Source organism: Rhinichthys klamathensis, unplaced genomic scaffold (assembly GCF_029890125.1).
Source record: "Rhinichthys klamathensis goyatoka isolate OS25496 unplaced genomic scaffold, OSU_Roscu_1.1 h1tg000304l_1, whole genome shotgun sequence".
Lineage (NCBI taxonomy): Eukaryota > Metazoa > Chordata > Actinopteri > Cypriniformes > Leuciscidae > Rhinichthys > Rhinichthys klamathensis.
Genome location: NW_026606823.1, coordinates 284,924 through 301,781, shown reverse-complemented (window position 1 = coordinate 301,781; position 16,858 = coordinate 284,924). Strand labels below are relative to the sequence as shown.

Below are 16,858 nucleotides of genomic sequence, written 5' to 3'. Positions count from 1 at the left end.
GCTGCCTTAATGCGCATTTGAGACATTAAAAAAAAAACTCACTGACTCCAAACGTTTGAACACACTCGCAGCACAGGGCATCCGCTGCACCAGGGTCAGTCGTGGTACTTTACACCCATCCTCTAATCACAGATCTCAATGGCTTTTCTCAACAACAGCCCTGAGATCAAAATTGCATCTACAATCCATCTGGCTGACAGGCGTCTCTACTGATTTTCCAACAATTTGTGAATTGCTGTATAGAGCATGTGTGTGGTCTGACAGCTAAAGAGCAGGTTTCAAACGCTGAACGCTCAATTTATCTTTGTTGTGCGTTTTGTTAAACAAACCTCTGGAGCTTGAGATGAGTGGCAATTGTCAGTATATGCATATGAAATATGCATATCCCTTGATCTCTCTCTATGTGTGAGGGGATGTGTTATATATGTGTGTGTATGCATACGTATGATATATGCAAATGAGGGAGGAGGGAGGAGAGCAGGAGGTACACACACACCTTATATATGCTGGCACTTTGTGGTAAAGCTGTAGTCTGACGTTGAGGAGACGTTCTGTACATCGAGTGTGTTTGAATGCCAGTGTGTGTGTGAGCTGGACTGTTCAGCCTGTTGGGTCCCACAGACCTGCAGCAAAGTAAAAACAGAAAACACTCTTTAGAAATAAAGGTGTAATGGGATTCTAGACCTTATGCACCAGAGAAACAAGGGCGCCGCCATCTTTAGAGTATTGTCTTTGAACTTCCGTTTTTGCATTCGCTCTGTATATCTCTATGGCATCGCTGTCCAGGAGTACTTAGCTTTTGAAGTGGATTTACTTATGTAAAGTTAACGAAAGTTATCATGAGGATTGTAATGTTTAAAGCAGATGTCTTAACAAATGTAAGTCGACCGGGAAGATTTTAAAACGAGCCGTTCATTCATAAACAGGCAAGATCACTGTGAAAATACAGACCGGAAGACAAAAGACAACGAGCGCAGCGCTGAAAAGGGGCGGAGCTACACAAGGTCTATATACAACCCTAGTGTTTTAAAGGGGTCATATAATGCCATTTTTGTACATGCTAGTATGATTCTTTAGGGTCTAAATTAAAAGTTTGTAATATACTTTAATTAAAAATTCTCATTAGTATTGTAAGAAAACACTTATTTTACTTGGTCAAAAACAGCTCTGTTTTCAGCACGCCGTTTCAGTGCATATGACTTTAAATGATAATGAGCTTTGCTCACCCCGCCTCTCTGTTCTGTGCGTACACCGTTTGTAACTCAATAACACAATAACCATAACGCGTTGTTCATTATAAACGTGGGATTATGAATTATATTGAGAACGTCATACATAGAAAACATGGCGTAATGTACCCTGAGTGTAAACCTTAGCCGCATTCATTGTGAAGCGTGCAAGCGATTTGCAAAGATTAATATAAATATTAATATAAAGTTTAATAAAACGTTACATTCACTTCAGTTCTTCTGGAGGTTCAGCAGGAACACGAATATCTGGTACCGATCCTTTATTCAGGAGCAGCTTCTTAGCAAAACCAGCTTTATACTGACCCTCGTTTATAAAGCAGTCTGGTGTGAGAAATGATTCGCGCAAACATGAGAGCATTGACGTTGCTCGTGGGGAATATTCCCTTCGAAAACAAACTCAGCCACTGCGTCTTCAGCGGTTCGGATTTAGGAACATTAAAATGACTGCTGTGTTCGTTATTACACCCAAGAACAGAACACCACAATCGCTTTACGCCATTCTGCTCATAGACAGTGCTCCAGCATGTCAACAATGACCGCGCCGGTCCGCGCAGACTATGATTGACAGCTGGCTCACGAGCGAGGGCGGGTCTGTGTTGAAACCCTGCTGTCAATCAACAATCGTGGGAGGGGCGTGCGAGCTTGTGACGTCACACACTCGAACGGCTTGATTTGAGGCAGGGGAAAACATATAAGGAGATTAAAACAAAAACACTGGATGGATTTTTATCATTTTATGATGGTTGTGTACAGGCACTGCCAACACACATTTCAGTACAATCAACTTGTAAAAGTGCATGTACCATTATATGACCCCTTTAAAGAACACATTATGCCAAAAACATTCTATAAGGAGTGATTGCATAATACTTTCATGTTAAAGGAGAACTCCGGCGCAAAATGAACCTTTGGTCCTATTACGCATTGTTACCTAGTCAACCGTTCCCTGAGATTTGTTTTCATGATTATCGAATGTAAATAGTTTTATCTCTAAAAACAGTTTAGCCTATAAAGCTAGTATAACGGTAGTATATTGGGCATAGATCAATGACAAATAAAAATCGCTTGTTAATACCACTAACAAGGCTCAAAATAGCCCCACACTAACACGGTAGCATAATGAGGGTCCCTACCTTCAAACCGAAGCATTGAGAACTTTGTAAGTGTCCAGACAGTTTAATAAGAAGATATTTTAAACATACAGTCAACTTCGCGTTTACAGGCAGAAGCCATCTTTGAAATACAGCCTTTACCAGTCGATCTACGAACGCCGATCCAAGTGCTCTGGTGAGATGTGAACGAGCTATAAGTTGTGATAAGGTGAGCGCGAACAGCAGGCTTGGATCGGCGTTCGTAGATCGACTGGTAAAGACTCTTTTTCAAAGATGGCTCCTGTCTGTATACGCGAAGTTGACTGTATGTTTAAAATATCTTCTTATTAAACTGTCTGGACACTGACAAAGTTCTCAATGCTTCGGTTTGAAGGTAGGGACCCTCATTATGCTACCGTGTTAGTGTGGGGCTATTTTGAGCCTTGTTAGTGGTATTAACAAGCGATTTTTATTTGTCATTACACTATGCCCAATATACTAGCGTTATACTAGCTTTATAGGCTAAACTGTTTTTAGAGATAAAACTATTTACATTCGATAATCATGAAAACAAATCTCAGATAACGGTTGACTAGGTAACAATGTGTAATTAGACCAAAGGTTCATTTTGCGCCGGAGTTCTCCTTTAATGGGTTGTTTTTTTCTAGTGATAAAGAACAGTATGTGTACGAACCTTTTTTTCTAAGAGTGACAATGTAGGACATTGCATTAATGATGTGCATTATTGTAACATTAACAATGTTAAGCCATTCCCAGACTGCAAAATGGAAATTTGTATGGTTATGGCATTGCAATCATGTGCAAATTAACCCACATTTACATATCAATGCATAATCAGAATATGAACTATGAATGAAATATGAACATATCAAATGAACTTTGTGAACTTCCTCTCCCCAGATTAACATCATGAACTATGGCAGTACACAGAGTTTAGCCAATCACAATGCAACTCATTTACATATAGAAACCTCGATGATAGAGTAGCAAAAACAGCCTGTTTAGTTCTAAGGGTCAGAAAATGGACTTGAAAAACTAATTTATGGGTCACACTTTATTTCGATAGTCCATTTTTGTCATTCTACTAATTATAAGTAACTTTGCAACTACATGTCAACTAACTCTCATTAGAGTATTAGTAGACTGTTAGGGGTATGGTAGGGTTAGTAGAATAAGTTATAGTTGACATGTAGTTGCAAAGTTACTTATAATTAGTAGAATGTCTAAAGTGGACCAACAAAATAAAGTGTTAATGTGGACTTCAAAGGGAACACAACTAAATACTGTTATATCCTTCTATATTTTAGCATGGCCTCTTGCTCCTGCAGTGATTGTTTATTTCAGCTGTGCAGGTTTAATACCTCAGTTTTTCGATGGTGTTCTTCTTATTGCTGAAGAACAGACTGAGCAGAGTTTTCCTCTTAATGCACGCGATTATTCCAACACACAGCAGACACAGAAACGCCACCAGGATTCCCACCGTCACACTGCTGCTGTCTGCATGTACACACACACACACACACACACACATCTGTGAAGTGAACAGACACTGTTGAAGAGCAGGACAACAGTCAATCACACACACACACGTTTAATACCTGTCGGTCTCATCGGGCCGCTGTCCATGCTTCCTCCAAATCCAGCTTTATCACAGAACGGAGGAGCCCACAGAGCCTCACAGTGACAGTTCTTATTATTATTACAAACCTGCGCATGAGACAATAGCACAGCAGTCACATCACACCTGTATTAATCCTCACATCGATCTACTTTACATTACAGAAAAATTAAAGAGCATAGGGTTAGTTAACAGATATAAGAACAGCTACCAATGTAAATAAGAGAAACATAGTTTCAAAGATTACACTATACAGATTGACTATCATTTATTCTTGTTTAGAAAGAATATTTATGTAAATATGCAAGTATTTCTCCACTACCTTTGCCAAAGCTGTAAGAAAATTGTTATATATATTATTAAATATTATATCAATATAAAAAACTAATAAATGTAAGAATATTTATGTAAATATGCAAGTGTTTGTCCATTACTTTTGCCAAAGCTGTAAGAAAAAAATAAGATAAATAAATATAATAATTATTAAAGATTCTATATATTCAGTATATATATACAAAATAAGAAATATATTTAAGACTATTTATGTCAATATGCAATTATTTGTCCACTACCTGTTCCAAAGTAGTACGAAAAATTAAGATGTATAAATATATGTGACCCTGGACCACAAAACCAGTCTTAAGTTGCACGGGTATATTTATGGCAATAGCCAACAAAACACTGTATGGGTCAAAATTATCGATTTTTCTTTTATGCCAAAAATCATTAGGATATTATGTAAAGATCATGATCCATGAAGATATTTAGTAAATTTCCTACCTTAAATATATAAAAAAAATATTTTTGTAAGTGGATGCAGCACAATCGCCAACAGAAATGGAAACATTTAAAGGCGATTTTCTCAATATTTCGATTTTTTTTGCACCCTCAGATTCCCGATTTCAAATAGTTCTATCTCAGCCAAATATTGTCCTATCCTAACAAACCATACATCAATGGAAAGCTTATTTATTCACTTTCAGGTGATCTATAAATCTCAGTTTTTAAAAATGGACACATAAGACTGCTTTTGTGGTCCAGGGTCACATATTATTATTAAAGAATAAATATTATATATATATATAAATGAGAATTTGGAGTTTAAACGTGGTTGATTGTCATTGTAATTACTTCCATGATAATGTAAAAATGACCAATGGTCCTAAAATACAGTAGGTTTAATTTTATTCTTGAACAATTAAATTGCTAAATGTAAAACACAATTCTTTTTTACCAACTTGGGTAGCAACATCTCTTCCTGGTCTATACGTGTGTGTTTGCATGCTGAGAGCACCTCCTCAACATCTACCAAAGCACTCAGACACTTCCTTCCTTCTCCATTTGGCAGCATGTATTTCTGGTTCTTCTCTCTCGGTGCTGATGAGCTGCAGATGTTGGACATCTTGATCTAATCTGGAGATTCATGAGCTCATTCATTGACGTCCTCTATCTGTTTCTCACTATCTCCGCACAAACATGTAACCTGTTCCTCGGGAAGACTGCTTTCATTGTGAGATCTGTTATAATGCTGGAGCTAAAACACATTCGCTCCGTCAGGTTTCGCCCCCCAATATTGACACACATCTCATCTGGACTCATTTCTACAGTAATCTAAACACGCTTTTCCTAATTGAATGAAGATTTTAAAAAGCAGGAACACGTTTAGGTGCAGGCAATCTAAACGTGTAAAACTATCACCAGAAACAGAGCGTGGAAAAAAAGCTTTCCATCCATCATGAACTTTCAGACACATCTGCCAGCATGAGTTCATAAAGCCTAGACCAGCCTGTAGATGTTTTCTTTACATGCACATTATCAAACCGGTCATTGGGTAAAGTGAAAAAGCACCTGTCACACAAACATGAAGATGCATCATGATTTTGTTCCTCAGATTTGTAATGCTGTGACTTAATGTGAGGAATATTCCTAACAAGCTCCACAAATTACGCTCATTTGTGATAATAATATAAATGTCTTGCTGCTCTTTAAAAATAAAAGGCCTCTTGCATAGCTCATAAGTGAGTGTTACACAGCAGAAACCTGATGAACGGCACTTTGAGCTGGACATAAATGCGGTTATTGAGGCTGATTGATTGACCCATTCACAGGGACAGTGGGAGAGATTGTATGCTTCTCCTGCCGCTGCATTTGCGAGTCTTACATCACAGTACAGAGAGAGAACGACGTGAAATAAATGTGGCTTTTAGTTGCATTCAAGTCATTTCAGAATTACTATAATTATGTTCAGCATAACACAAATTATTTCTTGAAATCATATTGTGAATAATCAAGACATTTTCAATTCTTTCTCTGGGCCTTTCCATTCAAGAATTCACAACAACAACGGAATTACTATAATTTAGTGTTTCTAACTTGTAAAAATCACATTCACATCATAGTCAAACTCATAATTATGAGCAGGGAAGCACATTTTGTCATTAAAGCTCTGACTTTGACCATTGATACATCATGTAAAAACAAAAACGTCAGCAGTTAATGTAGTACAGCACCTTCAGTAGTTAAAGCACCTTCAACATATTTCTGTTTGATATTTTACATATGTTAGATATGCGTCTTCAATATTATCTTATCTATTATCTATCTAGAATGGATAGAAGAATAAAGCAAATCTCATATTATATAATTATGTAATTATATCATCGCTCAGCTCTTTATATAAAGTTGGATATATACAGTCACCTAAAGGATTATTAGGAACACCATACTAATACTGTGTTTGACCCCCTTTCGCCTTCAGAACTGCCTTAATTCTACGTGGCATTGATTCAACAAGGTGCTGAAAGCATTCTTTAGAAATGTTGGCCCATATTGATAGGATAGCATCTTGCAGTTGATGGAGATTTGTGGGATGCACATCCAGGGCACGAAGCTCCCGTTCCACCACATCCCAAAGATGCTCTATTGGGTTGAGATCTGGTGACTGTGGGGGCCATTTTAGCACAGTGAACTCATTGTCATGTTCAAGAAACCAATTTGAAATGATTCGAGCTTTGTGACATGGTGCATTATCCTGCTGGAAGTAGCCATCAGAGGATGGGTACATGGTGGCCATAAAGGGATGGACATGGTCAGAAACAGTGCTCAGGTAGGCCATGGCATTTAAACGATGCCCAATTGGCACTAAGGGGCCTAAAGTGTGCCAAGAAAACATCCCCCACACCATTACACCACCACCACCAGCCTGCACAGTGGTAACAAGGCATGATGGTTCCATGTTCTCATTCTGTTTACGCCAAATTCTGACTCTACCATCTGAACGTCTCAACAGAAATCGAGACTCATCAGACCAGGCAACATTTTTCCAGTCTTCAACTGTCCAATTTTGGTGAGCTCTTGCAAATTGTAGCCTCTTTTTCCTATTTGTAGTGGAGATGAGTGGTACCCGGTGGGGTCTTCTGCTGTTGTAGCCCATCCGCCTCAAGGTTGTGCGTGTTGTGGCTTCACAAATGCTTTGCTGCATACCTTGGTAGTAACGAGTGGTTATTTCAGTCAAAGTTGCTCTACTATCAGCTTGAATCAGTCGGCCCATTCTCCTCTGACCTCTAGCATCAACAAGGCATTTTCGCCCACAGGACTGCCGCATACTGGATGTTTTTCCCTTTTCACACCATTCTTTGTAAACCCTAGAAATGGTTGTGCGTGAAAATCCCAGTAACTGAGCAGATTGTGAAATACTCAGACCGGCCCGTCTGGCACCAACAACCATGCCACGCTCAAAATTGCTTAAATCACCTTTCTTTCCCATTCTGACATTCAGTTTGGAGTTCAGGAGATTGTCTTGACCAAGACCACACCCCTAAATGCATTGAAGCAACTGCCATGTGATTGGTTGATTAGATAATTGCATTAATGAGAAATTGAACAGGTGTTCCTAATAATCCTTTAGGTGAGTGTATTTCTAAGTGAAACTGTGATGTTGTAAAGACAGTCAGACGTTGAGATAAAAACTCACCCCATGTCCGCTGCACTTGTCCGAACAGTCGTGAACCCCGAGCACACTGATGTTCTGACACTGTCTGTTTACACACATCTGGAGACGCACAGAGAGACACTTTATTAAGTGATGATCGTGTCATCAGCTCAACTCCAGCCAAACATACTGTCATCCAACAATGATCCATCCAAATGGAGGAAATGTCTTATAGGTGTCACATGCAATTCAGTTTGACACACATTTACTGGTTTACAACTTCATTTCTGTAATACTGTGATGTCAGGGTAATTTCCAGTTGTCAATGAGGACACTTTTTCCTTAGTTATCATCCCTGATTTCATTTGACGACTCAATTCTGACTAAATGTGCAGTTATTGCAGCTTGCCTTTGCATGGGAGTAACGACTTCTTATTGATTTTGATATATTCTAGAAATGGATTATAATGATAACAGATCAAGGTCAGAAGTAAACTAGGGATTGGGGTAAAAATGACACCAAAAGTGACAAAAATGCCCAAGATATTTACAAAGCATGGACAAAAATACCACCATATAGTGAACTCCTTTTTTGTTGCTGTTGTTTTGCCATGTGAGATTTGCCATATTTCATAATACACTATTACTTACAGGCATATAGTCTTGAGTTTTGTATATCTATAATGAGCCTAATTCACATTTTAAATATGATGTTTTGCATTGAAAAGAATGACAAAGAAATTCAGCGCATTTAAAATGATTATACGTGGTTAATGATTAAGATGCAGGGTTTTGAGCTGGACTGTTGCAAAGTTGTAAATGTTTAGTGAATTTGCATGCATACATACATATTATGGGTAAAAATGCTCCTGAAAATCAATTCTACAGAGCAAACATTGTCCCTTAATATATATCCCTTAAAATAATATAATAATAATGATAATACCCTAGCAAAAGCACAGCAAAGCAATTCAACCCACTGCAGTCCTGATGTTGTTCACCACACAGGCCTTGAGTTAAATTAAAATGCGTTTTTAGTAATGGTCTGATTTGATAAATAAACATCTTTTCATTATTTACTCTCTTTACCATGTTTTCTCCACATTTGGTGCCGGTGAGCACGAGGCCCGGATCCGGCATGTCGTCTCCCAGGTACACGTGAGTCCCGCGGCAGAGGATACGCCCGCCCTCCTGGAGTGGGATGTTGGTTTCTATGGAGACGGCATTGGTGCCGATCACCGGCCGGTTGGCTCCGCCCTGACACTGGATCTTCCCACATTTAGCATCTCTGGAAAACAACAGCAAGAAAACGTTTTGAAAGGCAAAACTTTTTACAAAGAAGATTGGAGAATATAAGCACATAGGCAAATTCACTATACCTTTTTTTAGTTAAAAAAGGATTCAATATACAGTCAAACCAACATTTATTCAGACACATTTAACATTTATCACAGTTTATTCGCTATAGTTTAGAAAATGGTAATACAAATATGACAAGAACCCAATACTCAGAACTCAGGCTTTCAGACTGTCTCACAGATGAATTATGTTGAATATCTGTCAGCTGTTATATTTAACTACACAATTAGATAATACCAATTTAGATCAACCAATTACCAAACAATGCTACATTTTGTTCAGTCTGTGGTGTAAAAAGTTTGCATTAGCAATTAAAGAAAAAACACTTAACCATGGTCAGGTCAGAGTGTCTGAATAATTTTTTGTACCAAAATATTTATAAATTTTACTGGTGGTCACTGTATGAAGAATTTTTGGGTATAATATGTCACAGTTTACTTTATTTAGCTATCCTCACTTACATGAATGAACTATAGTGTTCTGCACCCACTAGTAAAACAATATTAAAAAATGATATCTGGTGTCTGAATAATGTTTGTTTTGACGGTATATATAATTTTATATATATAATTATTTTTGCATTTTATTATTTAAATGTTTTTAGCTGTCCGAACTGACCAGTGACCCATTTCTGGGTTGTGACCCCACAGCTGAGAAGCCCTCATTTAAAATTGTGTACGTTTCCATAGCTAACGGATCCCATGTTATGAATTAGCCAGTTTCCCAGACTGACACGTATGCCGTGTTTTCACAGCGCTGAAGTGTGATTCCTCCACAGAGGATCATGGTAATGGGACATACATCTTTGATTCCAATGCAGCCAAAACATGGAGAAATAATGAGGCATCCTCTCCACTGAAGACCAATTACTGCATTCACAGGGCAGTTTCTCACGCAGTCGAGTCCAAAAGAGAGACAGACAGACAGACAGACAGGCAGACAGACAGACAGACAGAGAGCAGAGCGTGGCTCAGGTCCTTTTGGCCAAAATAAAGAGTCATTAGCGTCTGAAACCCGTCCGTTGCCCGTTTCTCTCTCCGTCTGTCCACTTCAGTCATTACAGTAATTACTTCATCGAGGATATGATCCATGAAGCAGCAATTTGAGCTCAATTAAAACAAAATGTATGACAGGTGTTACCTGCAAATGCAAATTACTGTGACATTTTCAATGGGCTTCTGTTTTCTTCTACTTTTAAAGGCTCATGTTGTTATTTGTCCGGCTGTAGCGTTTGATTTCTCAGTGGATTTATCAGTCAATAAAGAACAGGACGTGAGGAAAATTATGAGAGAAATACATTTAAACTGTAATTTAAATCTAAAAAAGTAATTTTAAGAGAAAAACACCCTCACTAAATAAACACTCAAAGGATTTGAAGGCTTTTTTCATTTTCTGGCGTCCTGAAGTGAACTCACTAAAAGCAACATTCTTCCAAAAATCTGAAATATACAATAATTAATTTAGCAGCAAATCAACAACCATCTGCTGCAATAAAATAATAATAAAAAATCCCTCATGTACTTGTGGTGATGTCAATTATGGAAGACTAATGAAAGATTAAAGAAAATGTTTTTTTTTTTTTTCAAAAGTCAATTTCTGTTACACAAACCTTAAAGTCTTGGCTTCAAAAAAGCTATTGAACTTTTGTGCCCAATATCGGGGCATGTTGTCACACAAAATGAAGCAAGTTTTTACAACGAATCTACCTATTATAGGCTAAATCTAAACAATTATAAAACAGCAACAATATAAAAAGTAACGTACAAAAATATGAAACTATTGGTTATATATAAATATATGCATTATTAACAATTTCTGTAATAATATTCCCAATTTCTGTAAAAAAAAAGTTCTATTTTGTATTTATTTTTTAATTTGTCATCAATTTTAAATTAAATTTCAAATCAAATCAAACATCAAATTAAATTTTTCACTTTTTTCAGTTATTTTGGTTTTTCTTGTGATGTTTTGTATTTTATTATTTCTATATTTATTATTATAATTTCTATTAATAATGTATATTCATTAGTTCTATATATAAACTCAAATATTGCTCCAGCAATACTGAACTCAAAGTTGATATTTTCTCCTACCGTGCTTCACATTTGGCAAATGACCCCTTTGCGTCTTTTCCACAGTTTCCGTACGGATCTCCCGCCGAGTTGACTCTTTCGAAGCAGATTCCTGGAGCTGGTTTTGCACCTGCCAAATGCACACACATTTCTCACAGAAAGGAATTGACATGAACTGTTTTCACACAGATGCAGTCGTGGCTCCTCCAGGCCAGCGGGTGGCGCTGTACTCACCCTGTCCCCAGAGTGTGATGCACTGCTGCTCGTGTGTTTGGCAGATGCCGTTGTAACAGTGCCCATCTACACCCTGGCAGGTGTGTCCGTCGTGGAGGTAGACGTTAGCAGGGCAGTGAGGGTCGGCGCCAGTGCAAAACTCGGGCAGGTCACAGGAGTTACTGGATTCACGGCACGGAGTCCCTGGAGGCTTCAGCTACACAGACAAACACATCATGATGTATTAAAGCAACACCAAGTAACTTTTCCTCTGCGGTCGCCCTACAGGTTGGAAGCGGAATTGTCCATTACCGCTGTCATAAATAATTTATCCTAGCGCATCCTACTGTCGCACGCGCGCTCGCTGTTTATCCAGCACTGGCTTTGGAATGAACGATGTCCACAGACAAGGTAGAGTATGTTGCATGATTTCATGAAAGTATGATGTATTACGACATCAGAAACGAAGAAAAACAAAATAATGACTATTGTAACGCTTGACGTAAAGCAAGTCAAATTTGTAGTTCACACTACATGATTTTAAGCCCGATTTAAGGCGAGACACTACAGGTGAATAGGCTAAAAAATTTAACTTACAGATATCACCATGAAACTTTACCAGTTGATTACTCACATGAATTGGAGAAAAAAATGTATTGCAAGTTTTTTGTAATTTTTTGTTTAAATATGCTAATCAGGCTATATCTAATTAAATATGCGCTAATTTGCCTATATTTTGAAGTGACGTTTTTTGAAGATGAAAAAAACAAGGTTCAAAATTATTGTTGCATTTTGTTGATATATTCAAGGAAAAGACATTTTCAGAGGGGATTATGAATATCTCCTTTTGTTACCCTGTAAATCAGAAAATACTGCCAATAGTCTTAAAAAATTGATTTCCGCCCTATTTTTAGGCATAAAATGTCATATAAATCAGGCCAAAAATTATATATCAACAAATCCCTCTGAACAAACCTTCACAATATAGTTAGGAATAGGACTGTAAAGTTTGGTGTATGTAGGTGCTACTGAAGTGGAAAATCGTCACTAGGAGTGTGAGAAAAAACTCATTTTGAGAAAACGGCCTTTAAAGATTTGTATGGCAAAATTCCACTAATTTCTATTGAAAGCCATGAATTACAGACAAAATATGCTTTAGGTCCAAGTAAAATCAATGTATCACACTGTTTAACATCCAAAACTCATCATTGCTTCATCCATCACTGATCATAACATCCAAAACAACACTTCAACAGTCCATCACACAGGTGAATATGTTTCTGCCTGAGGAACTCACAACCACTTTAGGATCCCACAATTACAGATTTGGTAAGTATTATATAGTAATTATATTATACAAAAACTGAAATGTGTTGTGTAATGTAATTGTTTTGTATATATAGCGTGTAAAGTATAGTATTATGTGATGCATGTATATAATGTCAGAGCGCGTCACGTGATGATTCTGAACGAATCACGTTGTCAGAAATTGACATCAGCCAATGAGATGTGCATTTCGAGTTAAATCGCTGGTTTTACTTTCAAGATTGGTTGCTGATAAACAGGAAATGACCATATTTGGATCAGATAGCGTTGCAAAGGAGAGAGAGAGCTTTCTAACGGTGTGTGTGATGACAGGGTGCAGATCGCGACCGCGGAGCAGAGGGATGATTTAGAACGCCAACTTTTGATGAATTTATGTGAAATCTACACACGCAAACAGACAAAGTGTAGTAAAATAAATACCTAAATGTGTATTTTGGACTTTTTTTCAGCACAAGTCTGAAAGAAGACATGTTATTGAAGACAAATAGCCCAAAATCTCAAAATTGACCAATGAAAAAAAAACGATGTTTTTGCCTGCCGTGTCTCGCCTTAAGCCCGATTTGCAAATCGTTGAGCTCGCCGTCAGGTCAGGGTGTTATCGCGCCCAAATCGCGGGGGATTAGCGGGCGATGAACGCTCGCCAATCTGTTAGTATGAAAGAGCCAACAACGCATCAAAGACGCTCGCAGACGCCTCGCCGAGCCCAGAAAAATATCTAGCATGCTAGATATCCAGAGCTGTCGCACGACTCAACCTCACGTGATGTCATGAGCTACAGCCAATCAGAGCAAGGCATGGGTTGAGGTCACCGGGTATTGGCGCGCGTGCTGTTTCGCGTCATTTCCGGTTCGTTTTATCGCGTGATTTTTCGTGACAAAACGTGGTTTGTAGACAAGATAGAATCGTTGGGTGACAGAGTTGTTGTCAACTCGTGTAGTGCGTTACCTCCTGTTGCGGATCAATCACGTTGTGTCGTGTGGTGTGAACAGCTCAACAACTTGAACACTCCTGATTTCACAGAGAGCAAGTCATGTAGTGTGAACCGCACAGTTCAGCCCGACGTTTTAAAATCATGTAGTGTGAACTAGGCTTTAGTCGTAACAGGGTGAAAGGCACTTCTGGATTGGCTTTGCGGTCCTATATCTGCTATAACCACGCTATGTAACATTGCCAGATCGGGTCGCGTTTCTGTAGTTTTAATGAGACATAAGAAAACTAGGCTTTAATGAAACGATTTTGGAAACATTATTTTAAGGTAAAAAATCTTACTTAGTGTTGCTTTAATATGAGTCCTTTCAGGCAACATCAAATTGACTGTTTACTTTAATACTCGAATCTCAATTTCTTAATGTTCCTGGCCTTATTGTGAATGATTCATCAGTGCATGTTATTTTAAATAATAAAAATCAGTATTGCTTTAGGATAATGTAGACTTTTATTTACTTATTTTGTTAAATAAGTGCAACAAATAAGATGAATTATGATGGATGTCACGAGTCACCTGACAGTTTTCACAGCACTGTCCATGCGCACACACAGCCTCCTCCTTCAGTGTGCATGTGCTGGCATTACAGCAGGGGTTCAGACACTCCTACAGACACACAGATTCACAACAATTCCTCAACAGAAAAACAAATGTTTTCAACATTGATAATACTCAGAAATGTTTCTTTAGCAGCAAATCAGCATATTAGAGTGATTTCTGAAGGATCATGTGACACAGAAGACTGGAGTAATGATGCTGAACATTCAGCTTTGATCACAGGAATAAATGACAGTTTAAAATATATACACATAAACAAGTTTCAAATTGTAATATTTCACAATATTACTGTTTTTACTGCATTTTGATTAACTGAAAGCAGCCTTAGTGAGCAGATTTCAAAAACATAAAATAAAATCTTACTGATTCCAAACTTTTTTAAGTTATTGTAAATACTTTCCTCTTTCCCCGCCAGCATAAAAAAAAGTTGCCAGCCACTGCCAGCATGTTTGATCATTTACACAGAAAAAATGAAATATATATATATATATATATATATATACTCACCGGCCACTTTATTAGGTACCCCATGCTAGTAACGGGTTGGACCCCCTTTTGCCTTCAGAACTGCCTCAATTCTTCGTGGCATAGATTCAACAAGGTGCTGGAAGCATTCCTCAGGGAGTTTGGTCCATATTGACATGATGGCATCACACAGTTGCCGCAGATTTGTCGGCTGCACATCCATGATGCGAATCTCCCGTTCCACCACATCCCAAAGATGCTCTATTGGATTGAGATCTGGTGACTGTGGAGGCCATTTTAGTACAGTGAACTCATTGTCATGTTCAAGAAAACCAATTTGAAATGATTCGAGCTTTGTGCCATGGTGCATTATCCTGCTGGAAGTAGCCATCAGAGGATGGGTTCATGGTGGCCATAAAGGGATGGACATGGTCAGAAACAATGCTCAGGTAGGCCGTGGCATTTAAACGATGCCCAATTGGCACTAAGGGGCCTAAAGTGTGCCAAGAAAACATCCCCCACACCATTACACCACCACCACCAGCCTGCACAGTGGTAACAAGGCATGATGGATCCATGTTCTCATTCTGTTTACGCCAAATTCTGACTCTACCATCTGAATGTCTCAACAGAAATCGAGACTCATCAGACCAGGCAACATTTTTCCAGTCTTCAACTGTTCAATTTTGGTGAGCTCTTGCAAATTGTAGCCTCTTTCTCCTATTTGTAGTGGAGATGAGTGGTACCCGGTGGGGTCTTCTGCTGTTGTAGCTCATCTGCCTCAAAGTTCGACGTACTGTGCGTTCAGAGATGCTCTTCTGCCCACCTTGGTTGTAACGGGTGGTTATTTGAGTCACTGTTGCCCTTCTATCAGCTCGAACCAGTCTGGCCATTCTCCTCTGACCTCTGGCATCAACAAGGCATTTCCGCCCACAGAACTGCTGCTCACTGGATGTTTTTTCTTTTTCGGACCATTCTCTGTAAACCCTAGAGATGGTTGTGCGTGAAAATCCCAGTAGATTAGCAGTTTCTGAAATACTCAGACCAGCCCTTCTGGCACCAACAATCATGCCACGTTCAAAGTCACTCAAATCACCTTTCTTCCCCATACTGATGCTCGGTTTGAACTGCAGGAGATTGTCTTGACCATGTCTACATGCCTAAATGCACTGAGTTGCCGCCATGTGATTGGCTGCTTAGAAATTAAGTGTTAACGAGCAGTTGGACAGGTGTACCTAATAAAGTGGCCGGTGAGTGTATATATATATATATATATATATATATATATATATTTTTTTTTTTTTAAAGCTGAGAAATTAGAATTTTTGTCAAAGATTACAGCATGCATAAGCAATGCTTTTATTGTACGTTTCTGCTGTTTCTTCGCCTGTGTTTTGATCCAGAGGTCCTGTACTCTTTCAGAAGATAGCGCCCTCTACAGTATAACAGTGAAAACAGTGAAAATTACATCCATGGCTGCGTCGAAATCGCATTCTCTCTTGAATAATTACTTCACAATCGCTAAAAAATTTAATTTTATATAGTATGAATGAATGTAATGTGGAAGTTATACATTCGCCATGTTGTCATTATTATGTGACCTACCAAAGTCATGACAGAGATCGATTATAACAGAAATGATTTTGCAACAGATTTTGCACAATCAATTTAACCAAACTGATGATGTTTTGATAGCTTTATGCAGTGACAGCATCCTAGGCCAGTTTTTCTGGCCATACTATCTTTTCTATATTTAGTACGGTGAAGCTGCTTTGAAACAATATGTACTGTATAAAGCGCAATAAAAATAAATGTGACTTGACTAGATTGGGCACCAAAGATGTCACAAAGGAGATTGGGTGATAAAGGTGTAAAAATTCCAGAACTTTTTCCTAATTGAAATGTGACTCAAGTACATTTGCATATGTGTGCAAGACATTTTAAAGTACTTAAATAATTTCCCAGATGC

The 16,858-nt window shown here is 38.3% G+C and overlaps 2 protein-coding genes across 2 annotated transcripts in view; one reads left to right on the top strand and one right to left on the bottom strand.

The window, feature by feature from the left end:
• LOC130104178 (disintegrin and metalloproteinase domain-containing protein 12) overlaps positions 1 to 16,858 on the bottom strand; it is a 119,895-nt gene that overhangs the window by 8,793 nt on the left and 94,244 nt on the right. Inside the window, exons 13-20 of the mRNA XM_056270652.1 lie at positions 14,383 to 14,472; positions 11,577 to 11,772; positions 11,364 to 11,472; positions 9,001 to 9,199; positions 7,954 to 8,031; positions 3,961 to 4,069; positions 3,724 to 3,859; positions 497 to 623 (exon numbers count right to left, since the gene is read on the bottom strand). Of these exons, the coding sequence (XP_056126627.1) occupies positions 497 to 623; positions 3,724 to 3,859; positions 3,961 to 4,069; positions 7,954 to 8,031; positions 9,001 to 9,199; positions 11,364 to 11,472; positions 11,577 to 11,772; positions 14,383 to 14,472 (1,044 nt within the window). The remainder of the gene's footprint in view (positions 1 to 496; positions 624 to 3,723; positions 3,860 to 3,960; positions 4,070 to 7,953; positions 8,032 to 9,000; positions 9,200 to 11,363; positions 11,473 to 11,576; positions 11,773 to 14,382; positions 14,473 to 16,858) is intronic.
• Positions 10,879 to 16,858, top strand: part of dock1 (dedicator of cytokinesis 1) — a 283,215-nt gene continuing 277,235 nt past the window's right edge. The window contains exon 1 of the mRNA XM_056270649.1: positions 10,879 to 10,882. The gene's annotated coding sequence lies outside the window, so the exon portion shown is untranslated. The remainder of the gene's footprint in view (positions 10,883 to 16,858) is intronic.